Source organism: Microcaecilia unicolor, chromosome 13 (genome assembly GCF_901765095.1).
Source record: "Microcaecilia unicolor chromosome 13, aMicUni1.1, whole genome shotgun sequence".
In the NCBI taxonomy this organism is placed as follows: Eukaryota; Metazoa; Chordata; class Amphibia; order Gymnophiona; family Siphonopidae; genus Microcaecilia; species Microcaecilia unicolor.
Genome location: NC_044043.1, coordinates 86,839,573 through 86,860,674, shown reverse-complemented (window position 1 = coordinate 86,860,674; position 21,102 = coordinate 86,839,573). Strand labels below are relative to the sequence as shown.

Sequence of the window (21,102 nt, the reverse complement as noted above, 5' to 3'; positions counted from 1 at the left end):
CCCGGTTACCACATGAGACCTTACCGCTAAGTCAGTGGCTGGCGGTAAGGTCTCAGACCCAAAATGGACGCGTGGCAATTTTCATTTTGCCACACGTCCATTTTCTGCAAACCTTTTTTTTAAAAAAGGCATTTTTTTACGGGCACGCTGAAAAATGATTCTGTGCACGCCCAAAACATGCATCTATACTACCGCAGCCCATTTTTCAGCACGCCTTTGTAAAAGGGCCCCTTAGCTTTCCCCCCACAGACACAGGATTTTATTTATTTAATTTTGCAGTGCACTGCTTTGCTTGGCCTGGTTTCATAGCCAGCAGGGCAGATTATAGTTAGAATAAATGTCATTAGGCAATCAAGCCCAAAGATTTCTTTGTTTCTTTTATTAAAGAAAACAATCGTGATGCTTTGCATCTTAATACAGCAAAGAAATTTTTCTATCGCACAAATATTGTACAACAGTCGGCACATGAAAAACATCTGCATTATCTTCATTTTATAGCACATACCAGACGTGCCCAGCGCTGCGGAGACACAGATCCAATGAACAATTCTAGTCTAGCCTGTGCTCTGAAAACTTCTTTTTAAAGGAAAATATATCATCCAAAAGTCACTAATTTTAGGCATATTCTTTTGCTTCATATGAAACAGTAGGGAATGAAAAGTACAAAAATAAAAAGGAAACGCAAAATGCCGAAGCTTTTTTTAACCCTTCTCTGAGTTATAAAAAGACATGAGGTTCTACTTCTCAGAAGTCATAGCTCATTTCAAAATACCTGGCACTGCCATCTCACGCTAGGTGTAACATCGCTTTTCAATGCTTGTATCACCTAAGAAGTTACAAATATTGTAAAATCATGTCTGCCCTGAGCATAACACAGTGAAATCCAATGTCACATGGATTTTAAACATCATATATAAATATTGAACAGCTTTAACTGATTTGCAGTTTATATCAAATATTGTAATACAAAATGACCATCCTATAAGGATATTAGTATATATTCATATAAGAACTTCAGAATAGCCATGCTGGATCAGACCAATGGTCCATGTAGCACAGTATCCTGTTTCCAACAGTGGCCAAGCCAGGTCACAAGTACCCGACAGAAACCCAAATAGTAGCGACATTCCATGCTACAAATCAACATTCCAATAATTCCTTTAAATGAAATACATTTGGCAATAAAAGTCTTATGGAGAATGTCCAGAACACAGAAGTAGGAACTCATGTCCAGCACTGGGAGGTGAGACGGTCTGCACAGAAGCCCCAGCTCCCTCCACCTGCGCCTGTCCCTTCCTCACCAGGGTCTCCACAGGCTCTTGCTGCTGTGCTGAACTGCCTGCTTGGGGCTGGGGTGACAGGCTGCAAACTTGGGGTGCTCCTGGTCCTTTGCTGCAGCCCGAGATCTCTGGAGCTCACTCAGTAGCCTCAGCTGAGTCTCTGTCTCTGGACCCAGGGAGAGAAAGTGAAGAGAGTCCTGCAGGCACCTGCAATAGCCTTCTCTGTAGCTCCCACTGCCAGATGTTACAGCTGTTAGGGAAGAAAAAAAGGGAGATTTAGTGTCCTGCACATGTTAGAGCATAGAAAAGGGTAGATGGGAAAGACTATAATTGGTCCTTAACTGTATTGCTGAAATTTACTAATAAATGGGGAATAGTCCGGGGTTCTAACAAAGTGCAGCTGACCCTTAAATGCTGTCCTTTACTATATAACCAGGGGCCAGATGAACTAAACAGCTAAAGGAACAAATCCCTTTAATATTTCTGGCCCCTGAGTCTATGGGGGGAAAGGATTATTAAGGTTTTTTCAGGGTTTAAACTCAGTACTGCTGAACACTCACTCTTTGCTGCCTTCTGCTGGTGCCGTCTCAGGTAGCTCACTGCCAATTCCAGGATGTCGGCTTTCTCTGGTTTGGAAGGGAGCTGATGTCTCTGGAGCTCCGTCTCCAGCAACAGCCTGAGTTGCTCGATGCTCTTATTGATGCGATCCCGCCTCAGCTTCTCCACTGCCGGCTTCCTCAGCTGCAGGAGACACAAGAGAATCAGTGAAACCCCGAAGCGGAAAACCAGAAACTGCAAGTGACTCTTTCTCTGGCCTGATCAACCACAGACAGGAGCTAAGTGCAAAAGTTACCTTTTTCATTGACTTCTCTGCGCTGCTCTCGGAATTGCGCGCTAAGCTCTTGCGACCAGCCATCTCGCCCAAGATGTGAAGAAGGGTTTATGAACAAAGCGGTGAACGTAAAGCCAGCTGATCAGTGTCTGATGAAGGGACCCCCGTGCCCCGTCCCCTATTTATACTCCTGCAGCCGCATACTAGAGTGTGGGTCTCTTGCTCAAAGCTGTTTCCCACACTCGGCGACCAATCAGAGCCGTTCCCAAAACAAGAGAAGTGTGGCACATTAAGCTGTGACGGGGCAGCAGAGCATCTGGAGGCTGCAGCACAATAGAAGGATACTGTGGGAGAAGAGAAGGCAGATTGCGGGGAAATGATGCTCCACTGATCTTGTAAAGGTTTTACCTGCATGAAACGGTCTTACCCAAGCCTGGGCTCACTTTAGCAGCAGGCTGTGGTGTGAAAGTGTGTTAAACACAAGCTTGTGAGATTTCGCATGTGGACGTTGAAGAGAAATGACGCCTCAACCCTTCCTACCTTTTAAAAAAAAATTATTTATTGGGATTTATTATCCCCTTTATGAACAAATTCACTCAAGGTGGTGTACAGCAGGTCCGGTTTAACATAAAACAATTTTGTTAACATAACAATAGTAAAATGAGCAAGTATAAATATAAGTACATAAGTATTGCCATACTGGGAAAGACCAAAGGTCCATTGAGCCCAGCATCCTGTTTCCAACAATGGCCAATCCAGGTCACAAATACCTGGCAAGATCCCAAAAAAAGTACAAAACATTTTATACTGCTTATCCCAGGAATAGTGGATTTTCCCCAAGTCCATTTAATAACAGTCTATGGACTTTTCCTTTAGGAAGCCGTCCAACCCTTTTTTAAAACTCCGCTAAGCTAACTGCCTTTACCACATTCTCTGGCAACGAATTCCAGAGTTTAATTACACGTTGAGTGAAGAAAAATTTTTTTCCGATTTGTTTTAAATTTACTACATTGTAGCTTCATCGCATGCCCCCTAATCCTAGTATTTTTGGAAAGCGTAAACAGACGCTTCACATCTACCCATTCAATTCCACTCATTATTTTATAGACCCTTATCATATCTCCCCTCAGCCGCCTTTTCTCCAAGTTGAAGAGCCTTTCCTCATAGGGAATAAATGAGATAAACTTGGAAATATGATGTCAGGACAATAGACAGCATGGAAGAATATTCAAATAACATAGATATAATACCAATGAAACGCCTAATAAGCAATGCAATAGAACATTCAAACAGCATAGATATGGTGCAAATGCTTTTCTATGTAGCCGAGGGGACAAGTGCAGATATATAGATGGGGACAAGATGGGTTGTCTTTAGGACAGAGTTTATAGAGTTAGGGCAGATGCCATCCCTCAGATTTACTCTTGAACTGCAGAAGAAGCATGTTAGGGGCTCAATCAGAATGCAGCAGCATGCAATGCAGATAAATTATACAGAGGGTGGATAGTGAGTAGCTGTAAAATGTGGAAGCAGAACATATTTGTATATTCAGTAGCACTAGACATTTAAATGGTCTTAAGGAATGTACATTTAAACGGTGACTACATCACTATTTCTGTGCCTGCTTTAATGGTGCAGTAGTAAGCTCTCTTGAGCAGGGACTGTCCTTCCCCATGTTTTAACTTGTACAGCGCTGCGTAACCCTTGTAGTGCTATAGAAATGCTAAGTAGTAGTTTAATGGTGGCCCAGCTTACAGGTAGAAGGTATGGAGAGTGGCTGAATTTCTATAGACATTTTTAACTGGCCTGCCTCAACCCTGCCCCCCAGCTATTGCATAAATACTGATAGAATTGAAACACCAACTTGCAGAGCTATTGTTAGTAATATGTAATTTAGCTTTAAAATCAAGCATGGTACCAGAAAATTGGAGAGTGGCCAATGTAACACCAATTTTTTTTTTAAGGGTTCCAGAGGTGATCTGGTGGAATTATAGACCAGTGAGCCTGACACTGGTGTCAGGCAAAATGGTAGAGACTATTCTAAAGAACAAAATTACAGAGCATAAAGGTAGGAATAGAAAAATGAGACAAAACCAACATGAGTTTAGTCAAGGAAAATCTTGCCTCACCAATCTACTACATTTCTTTGAAAGGGTGAATAAACATGTGGCTAAAGGTGAGACGGTCAATATCGTTTATCTGGATTTTCAAAAGGCATTTGACAAAGTACCCCATGAAAGACTCCTGAGAAAATCAGAAAGTCATTGGATTTGTTTTTTGTTACATTTGTACCCTGCGCTTTCCCACTCATGGCAGGCTCAATGTGGCTTATATGGGGCAATGGAGGGTTAAGTAACTTGCCCAGAGTCACAAGGAGCTGCCTGTGCCTGAGGTGGGAATCAAACTCAGTTCCTCAGGACCAAAGTCCACCACCCTAACCACTAGGCCACTCCTCCACTGTTGCTACTATTTGAGATTCTATATGGAATGTTGCTATTGCACTAGCAACATTCCATGTAGAAGTCGGCCCTTGCAGATCACCAATGTGGCCGTGCAGGCAGGCTTCTACATGGAATGTTTGCTAGTGGAATAGCAACATTCCATGTAGAATCTCCAATAGTATCTATTTTATTTTTGTTACATTTGTACCCCATGCTTTCCCACTCATGGCAGGCTCAATGCGGCTTACATGGGGCAATGGAGGGTTAAGTGACTTGCCCAGAGTCACAAGGAGTGTGCCTGAAGTGGGAATCGAACTCTGTTGCTCAGTTCCCCAGGACCAAAGTCCACCACCCTAACCACTAGGACACTCCTCCACTGTTGCTACTATTTGAGATTCTACATGGATTGTTGCTATTCCACGTAGAAATGGGCCCTTGCAGATCACCAATGTGGCCGCGCAGGCTTCTGCTTCTGTGAGTCTGACGTCCTGCACATACGTGCAGGACGTCAGACTCACAGAAACAGAAGCCTGCGCAGCCTTCTACATGGAATGTTGCTAGTGGAATAGCAACATTCCATGTAGAATCTCCAATAGTATCTATTTTATTTTTGTTACATTTGTACCCTGCGTTTTCCCACTCATGGCAGGCTCAATGCGGCTTACATGGGGCAATGGAGGGTTAAGTGACTTGCCCAGAGTCACAAGGAGCTGCCAGTGCCTGAAGTGGGAATCAAACTCAGTTCCTCAGGACCAAAGTCCACCACCCTAACCACTAGGCCACTCCTAGGAGGTAATATGCTATTGTGGATTAAAAACTGGTTAAAATAAAGAAAGCAGAGAGTAGGGTTAAATGGTCAGTATTCTCAATGGAGAAGGGTAGTTAGTGGGGTTCCCCAGGGCTCTGTGCTGGGACCTCTGCTTTTTAACATATTTATAAATGATCTAGAGATGGGAATAACTAGTGAGGTAAATTTACTGATGTCACAAATAACACACACTTGTGTACACTTTTAGGAAAGCGTATGCACTCTTCCATAATAGTGTGCACTCTTTCCCATTAATGTGTGCATACACAAATAATGTACACCTATGTGCACTTTTCCATAATCTTTGAACCATTTCCCAATCATGCAAACTCTTTCAGAAAAGTGCACACTATTTATGACTCATAAAAACAAATGAAATTTCAGGTCATTCCAGGTAAAATAAATGACAGAAAACATGTGAAATGTCATTGATGTTTCCCATGTTATTTCAAATGAATGCACATTGCTAATTGAAAAGTCCTTGACAGCAATGATCACACTGGAAGTGTGCTCCTGATTTCAGCTAGCTTTCCCTGTACTACCAACGGATTCAGATTAATATGGTGTTTGCTGCGGCAGCTGCCAGAGGAAAGTAATTTATTGACAAGATCCATTGAACATCTTCCTTGGCTTGAAGCAAACTTTCCTCCGATTCTATTGTGCTGCAGCCTCCAGATGCTCTGCTGCCCCTTCACAGCTTAATGCGCCACACTTCTCTCGTTTTGGAAACGGCTCTGATTGGTCGCTGAGTGTGGGAAACAACTTTGAAAAGGAGACTCACGCATTAGTATGTGGCCAGAGAAGTATATATAGGGGACAGGATTCTAGGTATGTTCTGCGCAAGTGATAGCACTAATTCAGGAGGGTCTGTCCATCTGTCTTTGTTTGTCCATCCGTCCCTATGTTGAATCCACAGCAGCAGTGGCGTTCCTAGGGGGGCCGACACCCGGGGCGGATCGCTGATGCGCCCCACCCCCCGATGCAGCGCGACCCCCCCCCCACGAAAGAAGCCCCCCCGGGTGCACACCGCTGAGGTGGTGCCACGCGCGCCTATCCTCCATTCGTTCCATGCTTCTTCTCTGCCCCGGAACAGGAAGTAACCTGTTCCGGGGCAGAGAAGAAGCATGGAACGAACGGAGGGCAGGCGCACACGGCACCCCCCCCCCCAGCGGCGTGCACCTGGGACGGACCGCACCCCCCCCTAGGAACGCCACTGCACAGCAGTGATTTCCTATGCAAGGCTCATAAGCTGTGGCAGCCCCCTTGGATCCCTAGTATGGCCCCCATTGTGGTCATATTTTATTTGGGGAAGGTCCCTTCAGTCAGGCAGGAGGAGGGAATTCAGCAGTCTATGTGGTCTGGGGGAGGGCGGGGGGTCAGAGAAGTCTGAAGGTGGCCAAAGGAGCCCACAGGTTCAGATTTGCCTCATAAACAATCTCTAGTGCTATATTTTGAAGGTGCCACATCATGCTGGCACCACTAACCTTAACAAGTGGTCCTGGGAGTAGTGATATGTTGAGGGAGGAGTGGCCTAGTGGGTAGTGCAGCAGACTTTGATTCTGGTAACCTGGGCTTGATTCCCACTGCAGCTCCTTGTGACCTTGGGCAAGTCACTTAACTCTCCATTGCCCCAGGCACAAATAAGTATCTGTATATACTATGTAAACCAGGTTGAATGTAGTTGCAAAAACCACAGAAAGGCAGCATTATGAGGTCCCATTTCCTGAGATTCTACATGGAATGTTGCTAGTGGAGGAGTAGCCTAGTGGTTAGTGCACCAAACTTTGATCCTGACAACCTGGGTTCAATTCCCACTGTAGTTCCTTGTAACTGTAGGCAAGTCATTTAACCCTCCATTGCCCCAGGAACAAAAACTTAAGATTGTGAGCCCTCCTGGGACAGAGAAAATGCCTGCATATAATGTGTACAGCACTGCATATGTCTAGTATAAAAATGACTATTAGTAGTAGTAATATTTCCCTCCACACTCAACAGCTGGTAACTCAGTGCAAGCACTCAAAGTAACATGTTGGCACAGACTTGGTGTTGCCAACATGCAACTGAGCAGACAGGTTCTGGGAGCAGACAATACAGTTTGTGCCAACTGCCAGATGCCCAAAGGGCAGAGAAGAATGGACGTGTGCTAGCCTATCAGCCTTTGTAGATATGAATCCTGAGTTGTGGGAAGGAGGGATGTGGTTGAGAAAGTAGGAAGATCAGGATGGCAGGAGGGAGTCAGCAGGGGATGTGCATATTTTTGGACTGAGGTCATACCTCCTTCTAGTAGCTCAAGGTGAGTTACATTCAGAGATACTAGGTATTTTTCTGTCCCAAAAGGACTTAAATTTGTACCTGAGGCAATGGAGGGTTAAGTGATTTACCCAGGATCACAAAGAGTGGTGGTGGGATTTGAATCTGACTTCCCTGGTTCTCAGCCCACTGTTCTAACCATTAGGCTCTAGGAGGGATCATATTTATTTATTTAGATTCTGCTCACACCTTTTTCAGTAGTAGCTCAAGGTGAGTTACGTTCAGGTACTCTGGATATTTCTCTGTCCCAGGAGGGCTCACAATCTTGGTTTGTACCTGAGGCAATGGAGGGTTAAGTGACTTGCCCAAGATCACAAGGAGCAGCAGTGGGATTTTTGAAACTGCCACCTCAGGATTGCAAGACCAGTGCCCTAACCATCCTCCACTCCCTATATATGAGGATAGGGAGAGGAATGGACCATGGGGGGGGGGGGGGGTCTTCTGGGACTTCAGGATGTATATGTTGGGGGGATTCTGAGGGATGGATATTAATCTTGTGTATGAGATGGGAGAATCCACAGGCTTCTTGTCCAGGACAGCACAAGACTGGAGGAAGCACAATTTGTCTCCACCTCAGACTTTGTTTTACTTAAAGGAGACAATGATGAGACAGGGTAGGGACGGGTTGAGAAAGAGAGATTGGTCACGGGGGGGGGGGGGGGGTAGAGAGAAAGACAGAGAGGTATGGGTTGGTGGCATAAGATGGGGGAGTTAAAAGGGAACGATCAACACCCACAGATACCACTGGCTCAAATGGGGGCTGAGAAACAGAAAGTGTGTGTATGTGGGGGGGGGGGGGGGGGTGGCTGAAGAGAAATTGTTTGGTGGTACAAGGTGGGGGTTGAGAGGAAGGCTTGCAGCACTAGGTAACGGGGGGGGGGGGGGGGAGTGCTGAACAAAAGAAGTTGGAGGGGTTGCAGTGTGCCAGCTCAATGTGGCAGATATTTTGTTGGCTCCCCTTCCCACCCCTTTTAAAATGAGTGAGGACCCCTGATCTAGAGTAGATGATAAGTCAGGTATTGCTGCCCCTGGTGCGGTTTGAGACACGTGTTGGTGCTCACAGATGTCCGGGCAAGTTTCTCTTTTCGGCTGCGTCTGGACAGCAGGACATCCGATTACAACTGCTGCCTAGTTGGCACAGACCCTCCCTCTCTCCTTTCCACCCCTCATACCCACCTCCCCCACCCCTGAGCCAAATCCATTCAACAGCCCTTTTTTTAAAAAATCTTTCCCACATTCTGCTCCTTCTCCCCTCCCCCCCCCCTTCCCAGTATCCTTTATTGTGCTGCAGTCTCCAGATGCTCTGCTGTCCCGTCACAGCTTAATGTGCCACACTTCTCTTGTTTTGGGAACGGCTCTGATTGGTCGCCGAGTGTGGGAAACAGCTTTGAGCAAGAGACCCACACTCTAGTATGCGGCTGCAGGAGTATAAATAGGGGACGGGGGTCCCTTCATCAGACACTGATCAGCTGGATCAGGTATCAGTGCTTGACTCTCACTGATCGGAAGGATGACCCCCACCAAAATGCTGCTGAAATCTCAGTACACTGAGGACAAAGGAAAGCAGATAAGAAAGGTAGGTAACACTGTTATTTGGTCTCTTGTGTCATAGAATTTCTTTTAAAACGTCTTTGTTAATGCTTACTAAAATAATAATAATAAAAATATACTATTCAGTATCTTCAAACACTGGCACCTCAATTCAGTGACTGAAAAATCTTTGGCAAATCAGCCCTCATAATTGGAATCTTAAAACGGATTCTCCTGATCTACCTGTACTGCAAAAATGTTCAGCAAACAATGAAAAAGTGACTGGTATCACTCTGGCTACCTAAAGTATAGGAACTGTGAATGTAAACTAGTGATTAGAGCCATAGACTGAAAACCTCTGAAGCCAGAATTCAAAACCCTGCTTCTCCCAGGGATTCTCCTTGTGACCTTAATTCACTTCAAGCTATGTTGCCTCTGGTGCAAACTAAACTGTTAACCCCCTGGACAGAGAACCACATACTATGAACTGACTGTAATTCACTTGAGCAAGTATTTAAATCTGAAAAAAAAAAGAGGCACTCTGTTCTATCTTTAAAGAATTGATATTTCTTTACAGCTTAGAAAGCCGGTAGTGGAGAAACTGAGGAGAGATCGCATCAACAGCAGTATAGAGCAGCTCAGGCTGTTACTGGAAAAGGAATTTCAAAGACATCAGCTCCCTTCCAAACCAGAGAAAGCTGACATCCTGGAAACGGCGGTCAGCTACCTGAGACAGCACCAGCAGGAGGCAGCAAAGAGTGAGTGTTCAGCAGTACTGTGTTAAAACCCTGATAACCTTAATAATCCTTTCCCCCATAGACTCAGGGGCCAGAAATATTAAAGGGCTTTTTGTTCCTTTAGCCGTTTAGTACATCTGGCCCCTGGTTATTTACTAAAAAGACAGCATTTAAGGGACAGCATTACTTTGTTAGAACCCGGGACTATTCCCCATTTATTAGTAACATTTCAGCAATACAGTTAAGGACCAATTAACTTATCCAGTCTTCCCCATCTACCCTTCTCTATGCTCTAACATGTGCAGGACACTAAATTTCCTTTTTTTTCTTCCCTAACAGCTGTAACATCTGGCAGTGAGAGCTACAGAGAAGGCTATTGCAGCTGCCTGCAGGACTCTCTTCACTTTCTCTCCCTGGGTCCAGAGACAGAGACTCAGCTGAGGCTACGGAGTGAGCTCCAGAGATCTCCGGCTGCAGCAGAGGGCCAGGAGCACCCCAAGTTTGCAGCCTGTCACCCCAGCCCCAAGCAGGCAACTCAGCACAGCAGCAAGAGCCTGTGGAGACCCTGGTGAGGAAGAGACATGTGGAAATAGAGGGGAGCGGGGACTTCTGCACACATTTCGTCTCACCTCCCAGTGATGGATATGAATTCTTATGTCTGTCAGGACATCTCAAAGATAATGTTGCTAAATCTCCTTTATGTAAAGGAGTTTAGTGAAATGTGTATTACTACAAAAGTAATGTCTATATATTGCTATGATATCCAAACAGGATGGCACTGTATATATCCTTTATTTTAGAGGGGAAAAGATTATGCCGTTTGCTGCATGTATATTTTTAATTGAATTGTTCAATTGTAGCTTGTTTTGTAATGTAACCCTGTGGGTTAAATTTTAAAAGATTACCTGGCTCCTTTTGGATCTGGTGTGGAGACAGTGAGCAGTGCAGAGGCTTAAGGTTTCTACCCTGTCACCTTAATACAGGGTAGAAACAATTCTCCTTTAAAGAATTGTCTTCCACAATTCCAATGAGGCTTTACACCTTTAAACTCCCCTTCTCAAATCAATCAGATTTGATAGAATGTTAGTGAACCCTTTCAGCCAGCACTTGTGCAGAATATATGTGTCAATGACACTTCATTAAACAAAAATCCTGATTTACCTGCTCATCAGTAACACTAATACACTGGCAGGCAGTGGCGTTCCTAGGGGGACGGACACCTGGGGGGGCGGACACCCGGGGCAGCGCCCCCCCCAAGGCAGCGCGGACCCCCCCTGGCAAAAGATCCCCCCCCCCGCGAAAGACCCCCCCCTGGGTGCATGCCGCTGGGAGGGGGGTGCCGCAGTGCGTGCCTGCTGCGAGTTTACTAACTTTGCTCGTTTGCTGCAGCTCCCTCTGCCCTGGAAAAGGAAGTAACCTGTTCCGGGGCAGAGGGAGCTGCAGCGAACAAGAGAAGTTAGCGAACTCTCACAGCAGGTGCGCGCCGCAGCACCCCCCAGCAGCGTGCACCCGGGGCAGACCGCCCCCCCCCTTGGTACGCCACTGCTGGCAGGATTTGTTGTCAATTCACTTTTTTTTTTTTGTTTCTCCAACCTCTCAAACAGTTCAGTCCCCTCTAAAGCCTCTAAGACGCGACAGGCTTTTTAATTTAAGTAATCACTCTTAGGCACTCACTTCACTCTCATCATTTACCTTTAAAACACTCTCAAATCTGTTTTTTAAACAGATTTTCCCTAAAGCTGGAGACACACTCAGCTGTTTCCTTACCTCCCAGCTGACCAGCAAGCCGTTGCCAAGGCAACCAGTTGCTCAGCTGCTGTCCCAGAGTGATGTCACTTTAGAACCTGTATTTTTTTTTTCCCTGGAGGAGCCCAGTCAAGATTATTTTAACCCCTAAGGTTACAGTAACATGCTGGTTTTTCAAAATGTGCCGACTGCTTTAAATGAGAAATCAGTTATATAGATGGCTCCGCTGAACATCTTGTGTAGGACACAGGTCCCTGCTGAGTGTATTCTGTAAACCGTGATCATTTGCATTATCAAATCAAAACTATTAGATGTGTTTATTGCTTCTTAGGAAAAAGTTTCAAAGGGCTACAGAAAGAAAATGTAGGCAAAACTTTAGAACCGTTTTTGTCATGAGATCAAGATATTGCTTTGTAACAGCTTCATGCCTTCTGAAGGGCTGAGAATATTAACTCTAGCAAATGTCTGGGCTTTTGAAGAATATCAGGGAAAGCCATATGAGGAAGATGTCCTGGCTACAATTATCCAATCAGCATTGTGCCACCTGGACAGGCTGATCCAGTTCTGGTTTTACTCCATTGCATCTATGGATCTGTAGCGCACGACTTTCTTAGAGATTACTGAATCTACAGGACCAAAACCAGACCTGGCTCACCCTGTCCAGAGGGGATGGACCCTGCTGGGAACCCTCAGATTGGGCATGCATGGGATAAATATGTATAGAGCAGGTATAGAAAGGAATTATGGATCTCTTGAAAACCTGATTATCTGTGGGATCCCCCGTACCCTAGGAAAAGTAGGGTCACTGTATTAATTTTCAGGCTTTTAGTGACTATGTCAAGGACACCCCATAAAGTCGAGGTGCATTTCATTACACACTGTGTGTGTCATATTAAAACAAGGGTGGAGATTCATTCCCAGTTTTGATAAGCTAATTCACAGGATGATGGATAAAGGGTCCCTAGTATTCAGTTTTTAGACTCTTAGGAGAGTAACAGCTGTATTTCAGACTACATATATTGATTATGCATGAAATATATTTGCATATACTGGGGACATCAGTTTGTTTCTGTTTATTATTATTTGATATGTTATTTTTCATGACCACATAACCAAGACGGTTCAAAGGGCAGGCAAAGTTATCTCCTTTGTATTGGTTATGGCTATTAAGTATATTTGTTCATTGGAGAATCTTTGATTTGTCTTTTTCTTTCATGTGAATCTCATTTGTTTTATGAGATTTTAGCATTGGCTAAATAATTGTAGCAAATACTAATAAGATACACTAAAACATCACAAAGTGATATTTTGCTTTGTTTTTTTCTCTCATTTTGGATGTAAAATGAAACAAAGTGTCATTGTTATTTCCCTATTGTTTGAAAACGACGACATCTCTACAAGACTCTAGAATGGTGTCGAGGGAGACTCTCTTAAAGATTAGGTACAGTCAGTTGGTCCACTGTATTGGCACTTTTTTGGTTGCATTTAGATTGTGTCGTTACCTAGATCAGGACCCCGTTCACTTCACATTTTTGCCATAGACACCAAATGGGAGAAATGCATCAACGAATCACCCTAAGAAGAGAATAACCCTCCTGTACGGTTGGGGGTTTAATAAGTACATACTGTGTATGATATGTCATTTTTCTTATTGTCTAAGAAGATGGTGTTTCAGCGTGTGTTCTGCAATATTTGTATGAATAATGTTGGCTGTCTGAAGATAATAAAGCATTATTATTACACTGAATAACATGATCTCACTTGTAGTCTGTTAAGAGAGGTCAACAGTTCAATAATTTATTGGGATTTATTAACCGGCTTTATGAAGAGATTTACCCAAGGTGGTGTACGGCAGGTACATTTTTATGTTGGTTTAATTAGGCCTGTATGAAATATTATGGGCTATGATGCTAGTATCAACCCATATGAATCCTTCCATCATATTTTGGCTGTGGGTCTCCCCAATGTGCAAGTAAACATGAAAATGGTTGATGATATTTGTGAAACATAAAACATGAAAGCAGTTAAAAACCATCTGGCCTATCCATGCTATCTATTCTTCCTTCTAATATTTAGGGCTTCTTTTACAAAACCACACTAGCGATTCCCTCGTGGCAAATGAGAGGAAGCTCATAGGAACTGAATGGGTTTCCTCACAGGAACTGCTAGTCGGGCTTTGTAAGAAGTCCTTAATGCTCTACACTAAAGGCAGATTGAAAAGGTGCATCATTTATTTACAATGCTCACAAACGACATTACAGTTTGTTTAAGTCAGTGGCGTAGCCACAGGTGGGCCTGGGTGGGCCGGAGCCTATCCACTTAGGGCTCAGGCCCACCCAACAGCAGCACATATTTAGTGCTAGCTAGTGGGGATCCCAGGTTTCACCAGCTGAAGACCCTTCCCGTGATGGTGCTTTCCACTTCAGCAGTCTAAGCTTCCTAAGCTGCTGATACTGGCCTCATTGCATTGGGGGGGGGGGGGGGGGGGAGGGGGGGAGAACACTTGGTGCCCACCCACTTCTTGACTAGGCCCACCCAAAACCTGCTGTCTGGCTATGCCCCTGGTTTAAGTTTGTTTATTAAATCTTATATACCGCCAGGCCATACCAGGATCTAAGCAGTTTACAAATCTGTAAAAATATATAAAATTTAAAATGAAATGAAAAAAGAACGCCACAAAAAATAGAAATGATCTGACTCAAGAGCAATCACTACTCTGTTCTGGCACAGTAACTAATACAAAACAAAACCTAAACCAAATCATGCTGACACGTAATTCCCAGGGAGTCTAGTAAACCTTATCATTATTATCAATCTGCATGTCAAAAGCCAATTTAAAATAATATGTTTTTACAAGATTTAGTGGGATTGAGGACCAATTTGTGCTCCTTAAGCCAGTGGGAGAGCTGAGAAGGTGTTTGATTAACTGCGGATATCTCAATCGGAGTACATGTATTTAAGGGAATAAGTACTTGAATATCGTCAGCATATACATATGCAGTAAGGTCTAGGGATTGTATCAAAGTCAACAGTGGGGCCAAGAATCTATTAAATAGTGCTGGATATAGGATTGATCCTTGTACATAAGTACATAAATAATGCCACACTGGGAAAAGACCAAGGGTCCATCGAGCCAAGCATCCTGTCCACGACAGCAGCCAATCCAGGTCAAGGGCACCTGGCAAGTTTCCCAAACGTACAAACATTCTACACGTTATTCCTGGAATTGTGGATTTTTCCCAAGTCCATTTAGTAGTGGTTTATGGACTTGTCCTTTAGGAAACTGTCTAACCCCTTTTTAAACTCTGCTAAGCTAACCACCTTGTGGATCAGCAGAGTCTGGGCTATAAGGAGTAAAGGGATTTGTTATGAAATACTGTGTACTGACGATTTTCTAGATAAGAAGTAAACCAGTTCTAAGATTGGTCCTAAATTACCAATGGACTGAAGGCGGAGCAAAAGAATATGACGATCGACCAAGTCAAAAGCAGCAGATAGGTCTAGGGATAGTAGAGTACAGATTTAGACTGATCAAGAAAACGGTAAATGAAGGTGGTGATACCTATTAAAGTAGTCTCAGTGTTACGATGTTGGCGAAAAGCAGTTTGAATAGGATATATAGCTTGTGTCTTAGTGATGAAGTCTCAACGAAAACCACAGAAGTGGAAAGAACACCGATATCCCACAGAGAATAACACAGAGGAAGCGAGGAGTGGGAACAGAGTCAGGGTCTTCAAAAACAGACCAGAAACGCTGGAGAAAGATGACAAACTTTAGGGTCCTTTTACTAAGGTGCGCTGAACAATGGCTTGCGGCAGTGTAGGCGTGGGTTTTGGGCACGCGCCGATCCATTTTTCACCACACCTGTAAAAAAGGCCTTTTAAAAATTGTTGCCAAAAATGGACGTGTAGCAAAAAGAAAAATTGCCACGCGTCCATGTTGGGTCCGCGACCTTACCACCAGCCATTGGCCTAGTGGTAAAGTCTCAAGTGGTAACTGTGCAGTAAATGACCTACATGCATCAAATGACACTTGGCGCTTGCCCAATATGTGTGTCCGAAATTAAAAATTATTTTTCGGCCTCACGTATCGGATGCGTGCCAAAAATGAAATAACCCAAGAGCCACACAGTAGCCGGGTGGTAACTCCATTTTGGCTCGTGTTGGGCACGTATAGATGCTTATGCGGCTTAGTAAAAGGGCCCCTTTAATAAGTGATGAGTCATCACTTATTAAAGTTTGTCACCCTTCTCCAGCGTCTCTGGTCTGTTTTTGAAGAGCTTGATTCTGTTCCCACTCCTTGCTCTCTCTTTCTTAGTGATGAAGTCAACTAATTGTGTACGTACTATGGATTCCAGAATTTTGGCAGTAAAGGGGAGGTTTGAAATAGGGCGATAATTTTTTTAATCCATATTTAAAAGGCATACCCTACCGACCCAACTTAAGTGCCTGAACCCTGCAACACAACGTAACCAAAGCTCCTAATGAACACCATATAACTCTCCTTCTCTGTTATTCCCAATGTGTCTGTAACACATGAACCTTACTAGACTACAACATCACTTTCTATTTGTTTCTCTACCGGAGTTGGCGAATGCCTTCACGGTACTATGTGAGCCACATTGAGTCTGCAAATAGGTGGGAAAATGTGGGATACAAATGTAACAAATAAATAAATAAATCCATAATTGAGACTTTATGATCTTTCATTCTAGGCCACAAAGTAGCGGTTTTCTAGTTGGCTGGCACAGAGCCTATGGATAGACTAAGAGAGATCATAGAATGAATAAAGGGAAGCAGGGAATCCAGTGAGCGTTTAAGAATACTTGATGGAATCGGCTCATCCTGAGAAGTCATGATATTAAGTTGCTTGATAACTTTACCCAGCTCTGCATGAGATGGGTGGGTAAAATGGGTCATAGTGCTACTCGGAACCAATGCCAAAGGTAAGCTGGGAACAGAGGATCTTAATGAGACTGGAGTACTTATGGATGAAATTTACAGTAACAAGGATATCCCTTAGGGACTATGTTACCCCTCTGCTACATATGCACATTGGCTGCCATGTAAGAATAGGACAGGGTTGCCGGAGAAAGTGGTGAAGGCGGTTAGCTTAGCAGAGTTTAAAAGGGGGTTGGACGGTTTCCTAAAGGACGAGTCCATAAACCGCTACTAAATGGACTTGGGAAAAATCCACAATTCCAGGAATAACATGTATAGAATGTTTGTACGTTTGGGAAGCTCGCCAGGTGCCCTTGGCCTGGATTGGCCACTGTCGTGGACAGGATGCTGGGCTCGATGGACCCTTGGTCTTTTCCCAGTGTGGCATTACTTATGTACTTATGGATGCTGATTTTTAAGGTGTTGTGGTTAGATTGGCTTTTGCCACAACAGGAGCCATTGATGTTCCATCCACCTCTGACGACCTTCATTCCCAGGGACAGGATTGATTGATTGTTTATTTCTTTGCTTTTAATTGCTAGAAAAATGTTAACAGAAATCATACAAGCTTAATTCTTGGTTGAGGATTATGGAATATTTTGCTATCTGATGTACATTAGCTTGTAAATAGTTTAAAAGGAAACTTAAAATGTTCCTTTTCTCTGAAGCTTATGCATTATGATAGGTGCATTTGTGCTTTTATAACATCGTGGTGTGATGCTGTGTCATTTGTTAGTGTAGATATTTGTAAATCATTAGAACGTTGAGATCGGTGGCATGTGACAATTGTAATAAATAAAAAAATATGCACGTGTTTTACCGAACTGGAGGTGCAAGTTTCATACTGAGATTCTGTCCCATCTTGCAAAGACTCCAGGCTTCGCTCCCATAAAGAACTGGCTGAGTGATGCTATCAAATAATTTTGATGGTACATTTACTGGGAGGTTGAGACTGGACAGGGATTTCTTGATGGGCAAAAGGCCCTGGGGGCTTTATCTTGCAATGTCTTCCTACTTTACAGGAGCTGATGGGAGCTGTGCTGTGGGAATGGGAGTGGTGGGGGGGGGGGGGGGGAGAGAGAATGCCACTCTTTCTCCCTTTCATACCTAGCTTATCCCCAAATGTTTCTATGAACAGATATCACTGGTAACATGGAACTGCGATCCATATTCAGGGGAGAGAAGAGAAAGACAGCATGTGGATGAGAGAATAAGTCTGTAAGTTGAGGGGAAAGACCACCTTCCTTACCCTATAGTAATCGGCAGGAGGGAGAATAGAGAAAGTTTATATGCGTCCCCTCCTTCTAATTCATGCCAGGGTATGGGGAGAAGAGGGGCATCATTAACTATTTTTGACCATTTGCCCTAGCTCTGGCCCTAAAAGAGCTGCTTAGTTTTCCCATCTTGATGTTGTTACAGAGCAGGGAAGGGAGGGAGGGAGGGGGAGGAAGGAGGCTTCTCTGTCCCCCCTCAATTCTTAATTCTGGCTGAACATGTGAATTCTAATTTAGGAATTATTTATAACATAAAACCAATGTTTATTTGCATTATTTAGTCACTGTATCTCCAAATCCACCACAGAAACCTCTTTTCTGCTGCAGCTGACAGGAGCTGGCGGCCTTTATATACAACACATTGTGAGCTGGTGAACATCCGGGATTATGCACTATAAATACGGAAAAGCAAAGCAGGTGCTGCTGGAATGCAGTAAGTTTGCAGCAGCAGGATTTCTTCAGATCTGAATGTTCCCACGGTTGGACACCATCCCTAACTCCGCCTAGCTCACCTGCTCCTCAGGAGAGCAGACAGCAAGCATCCCCAGGCATCTCCCAGCTTACCCAGGCACGTTCCCATTGTCTCTCCTCCTTCCCCGATTGGCTTACCAGTATGGGAAACTGTCCCAAGAGAGAGCCCTAGTCCTTGGCATAAATGCAGGTGAGTGCTGGCAGTCTTCTTCCAATGTCACTTGTGTACCACAGACATTCAACATCAAACCATGTCAAACTGCAATGGTTTCCTGGCAATTGATGAAGACCTGCAATCAACACAGAACAAAAGCAAGGTACTTTATTTTACAATGATAAACATGAAAGGAAGTATGATACAGCAGCAGAGGAAACACTGCATTTGCTTGTGTAGCTTGTTTCTAGAATTGTACAAAGACAGAGCTGGGAGGGACCATAAGAGGTCTCCTTGTTCCACAGTCCTGTCTCTAGGACCATCCTGCCATATGTATAACAAGAATAGTAGAATTTAAAATGAGAGAAAATACAAATGGAATGATAAAACACACTATTCCCTAGCTGTATACTTCTACTACTACTTATCATTTCTATAGCGCTACTAGACGTACGCAGCACTGTACACTTGAACATGAAGAGACAGTCCCTGCTCGAAAGAGCTTACAATCTAATTAGGACAACTAAGGGATAAGGACAAAGAGTAGCAAGATTCTGTGCAGAATCCTAATGAGTAGCAAGATTCCGGAATCCTTATTTCTAAAGCGCTAATAGACGTACACAGTGCTGTACACTTGAACATGAAGACACAGTCCCTGCTCAACAGAGCTTACAATCTAATTAGGACAGACAAACAGGACAAACAAGAGATAAGGGAATATTGAAGTGAGGATGATAAAATTACTGTATAGCAATCTCTCATCCATCATTACCTGGTGCACTGAAATGGTGATAATTCTTCCAGCAGACCCGGAAGCCAATTGTTGAGAAGATGAGGAGGGATCGCATCAACAGCAGCATTGAGCAACTGAGGCTGTTAGTACAGAAGGAGTTCAATGTTCATCAACCTCACTCCAAACTGGAGAAAGCTGAAATCCTGGAAATGACCGTGAGGTACTTGAGAAAGCAGAGGCAGCATCAGACAAAGAGTGAGTGAACACAAAAGGGCAAGATTTAACACTCACAATATGAGGTTGGGAGTCGGGAAGCTTCCACTGACCACCTACACGGGAATCTCACTGAGAATGCTAAGGAGAACATGAAAAGCTTAAGGAGTGAATTCAGAGGTTGTGGTAATAGCAAATTTACTTCGTTTACTCAAGTCAGAGAGAAAATATAATAAATACAAACTTAGGAACACAAGGGCAGGTGACCCAGAAATAAGAATAAAAAATTGCATCCTTTTTTTATTTTGAAGAGTGTAGCCTGTACTGCTGCTTAAACCCAGTTTAAATTTTACCTATGTAGCTGTTATTTCCATGATTGTATTATGATTTGTAAATCTGCTTGGGTGTTTTCAGGTATAATATACTTCCAGAAAAGCCTCCGAGATAGGTATAATCAAGGCTATGCCATGTGTCTCCATGAGACTGTCAACTTTTTGGCTGCACATAAGTTAGAAAAGGACACACAAGTGAAAATGCACAACCATTTCCGAAGAGTTGGACATGCAAATCACAACCTGAAGAATGCTGTTCCTCCACTATCTCCTTCACCCCATCAGAGAATCCAAAACCAAACCACCCAGAGCAGCAGCAGCAGTAACAACAACAGCAACAGTAAGGAGCTCTGGAGGCCTTGGTAGAGCTGTGTTATCTGAACTCTGTATAGTTCTAGCTGAAACTGGAATATAAGAACCCAAGAGTACAAGGGATAGAACAGCTTTAATGAAAATAGATCAGTTGCTTTTATTGATCTAATACATTTGAAAATAGATATTAAGTTCCTTTTAAATAATTTCTTTTCTGTATTTTGTTGAAATATAATTAGTATCATCTGCTACTAAAACTAAAATCCATAGTACTTGAACCTAGGGACATTTTTTTTCCCATTTTTGAATTTTTAAGTAAAATCCCCAGGTCCTGATGGCATCCTGGGCACATTGGTTTCATTTTCAGAAGTAAAATAAAGTTTAGAAGTAGAACGTTTCCCTCAAAATGAGGAATTTTTATGGAGGGTGGGGCAGAAAATAAAAAGCAAGTGTGGACTGGTAGCCAATGAAAATCCAAAAAGATTATTTCTCTCATCATCCAACTTGGGGGAGTGGAAAAAGGGAAAGAAGATGAGAGATCAAAGGGGGGAGTAAGTTGAGAGTGTAAATACACTTGCTTGCCACTAACACTAAAATGTCTAGGGCACAGCTTCCAAACAGACCTCAAATTAGGTCACAGAACCAGTGATTGGGGTCATGACCTAGATGGGCTCTCCACTAGTTGTATGAGTGGTTAAGTGTCGGAAGACTCATCAGCTGACCTTACTGTTCCACTGTTCTGTGTAAGGTTTCTTTGTTCCTCCACTTTGGTGGATTCCCTCTCTGTGCCATCCATATAAATGCATCCCTTGCAGTTGGCTGCTAAGCAGGTTGTGGGCTAAGCTTGTAGAAGTGCTTAGCACCCACCCAGCACTTTCCTGTATAAATACTAACATAGTAACATAATAAATGACGGCAGATAAAGACCTGTACGGTCCATCCAGTCTGCCCAAGATAAACTCATTTTACATGGTATGTGATACTTTATA

At 43.6% G+C, this 21,102-nt stretch overlaps 3 protein-coding genes across 3 annotated transcripts; 2 read left to right on the top strand and 1 right to left on the bottom strand.

The window, feature by feature from the left end:
* Positions 1 to 1,297: 1,297 nt before the first annotated feature.
* Positions 1,298 to 2,387, bottom strand: LOC115482417 (transcription factor HES-5-like). The gene is made up of 3 exons (XM_030222164.1): positions 2,134 to 2,387; positions 1,841 to 2,021; positions 1,298 to 1,530 (listed from the first exon to the last, which is right to left on the bottom strand). Exons 1-3 carry the CDS (start codon positions 2,194 to 2,196, stop codon positions 1,298 to 1,300), a joined length of 477 nt encoding a protein of 158 aa, XP_030078024.1. The 5' UTR covers positions 2,197 to 2,387.
* Positions 2,388 to 9,166: 6,779 nt separating this feature from the next.
* On the top strand, positions 9,167 to 12,282 carry LOC115482416 (transcription factor HES-5-like). The gene is made up of 4 exons (XM_030222163.1): positions 9,167 to 9,247; positions 9,779 to 9,959; positions 10,278 to 10,506; positions 12,105 to 12,282. Exons 1-4 carry the CDS (start codon positions 9,182 to 9,184, stop codon positions 12,280 to 12,282), a joined length of 654 nt encoding a protein of 217 aa, XP_030078023.1. The 5' UTR covers positions 9,167 to 9,181.
* A 6,165-nt stretch (positions 12,283 to 18,447) lies between these two features.
* On the top strand, positions 18,448 to 20,204 carry LOC115456640 (transcription factor HES-5-like). Its single transcript, XM_030185855.1, has 3 exons — positions 18,448 to 18,686; positions 19,328 to 19,511; positions 19,884 to 20,204. Exons 1-3 carry the CDS (start codon positions 18,621 to 18,623, stop codon positions 20,165 to 20,167), a joined length of 534 nt encoding a protein of 177 aa, XP_030041715.1. The 5' UTR covers positions 18,448 to 18,620; the 3' UTR covers positions 20,168 to 20,204.
* The last annotated feature ends 898 nt before the right edge of the window (positions 20,205 to 21,102 follow it).

Excerpts from the sequence above, each read along its gene's own strand:
- LOC115482417 (XM_030222164.1), bottom strand. The coding sequence starts at position 2,196 with ATGGCTGGTCGCAAGAGCTTAGCGCGCAATTCCGAGAGCAGCGCAGAG. Across the intron at positions 2,022-2,133 it reads CAGAGAAGTCAATGAAAAAG|CTGAGGAAGCCGGCAGTGGA; the intron begins GTAACTTTTGCA and ends TGTCTCCTGCAG. Across the intron at positions 1,531-1,840 it reads CCAGCAGAAGGCAGCAAAGA|CTGTAACATCTGGCAGTGGG; the intron begins GTGAGTGTTCAG and ends CTTCCCTAACAG.
- LOC115482416 (XM_030222163.1), top strand. The coding sequence starts at position 9,182 with ATGACCCCCACCAAAATGCTGCTGAAATCTCAGTACACTGAGGACAAA. Across the intron at positions 9,960-10,277 it reads CCAGCAGGAGGCAGCAAAGA|CTGTAACATCTGGCAGTGAG; the intron begins GTGAGTGTTCAG and ends CTTCCCTAACAG. Across the intron at positions 10,507-12,104 it reads AAGAGCCTGTGGAGACCCTG|CTTCATGCCTTCTGAAGGGC; the intron begins GTGAGGAAGAGA and ends GCTTTGTAACAG.
- LOC115456640 (XM_030185855.1), top strand. The coding sequence starts at position 18,621 with ATGTCAAACTGCAATGGTTTCCTGGCAATTGATGAAGACCTGCAATCA. Across the intron at positions 18,687-19,327 it reads CAACACAGAACAAAAGCAAG|CAGACCCGGAAGCCAATTGT; the intron begins GTACTTTATTTT and ends TAATTCTTCCAG. Across the intron at positions 19,512-19,883 it reads GAGGCAGCATCAGACAAAGA|GTATAATATACTTCCAGAAA; the intron begins GTGAGTGAACAC and ends GGGTGTTTTCAG.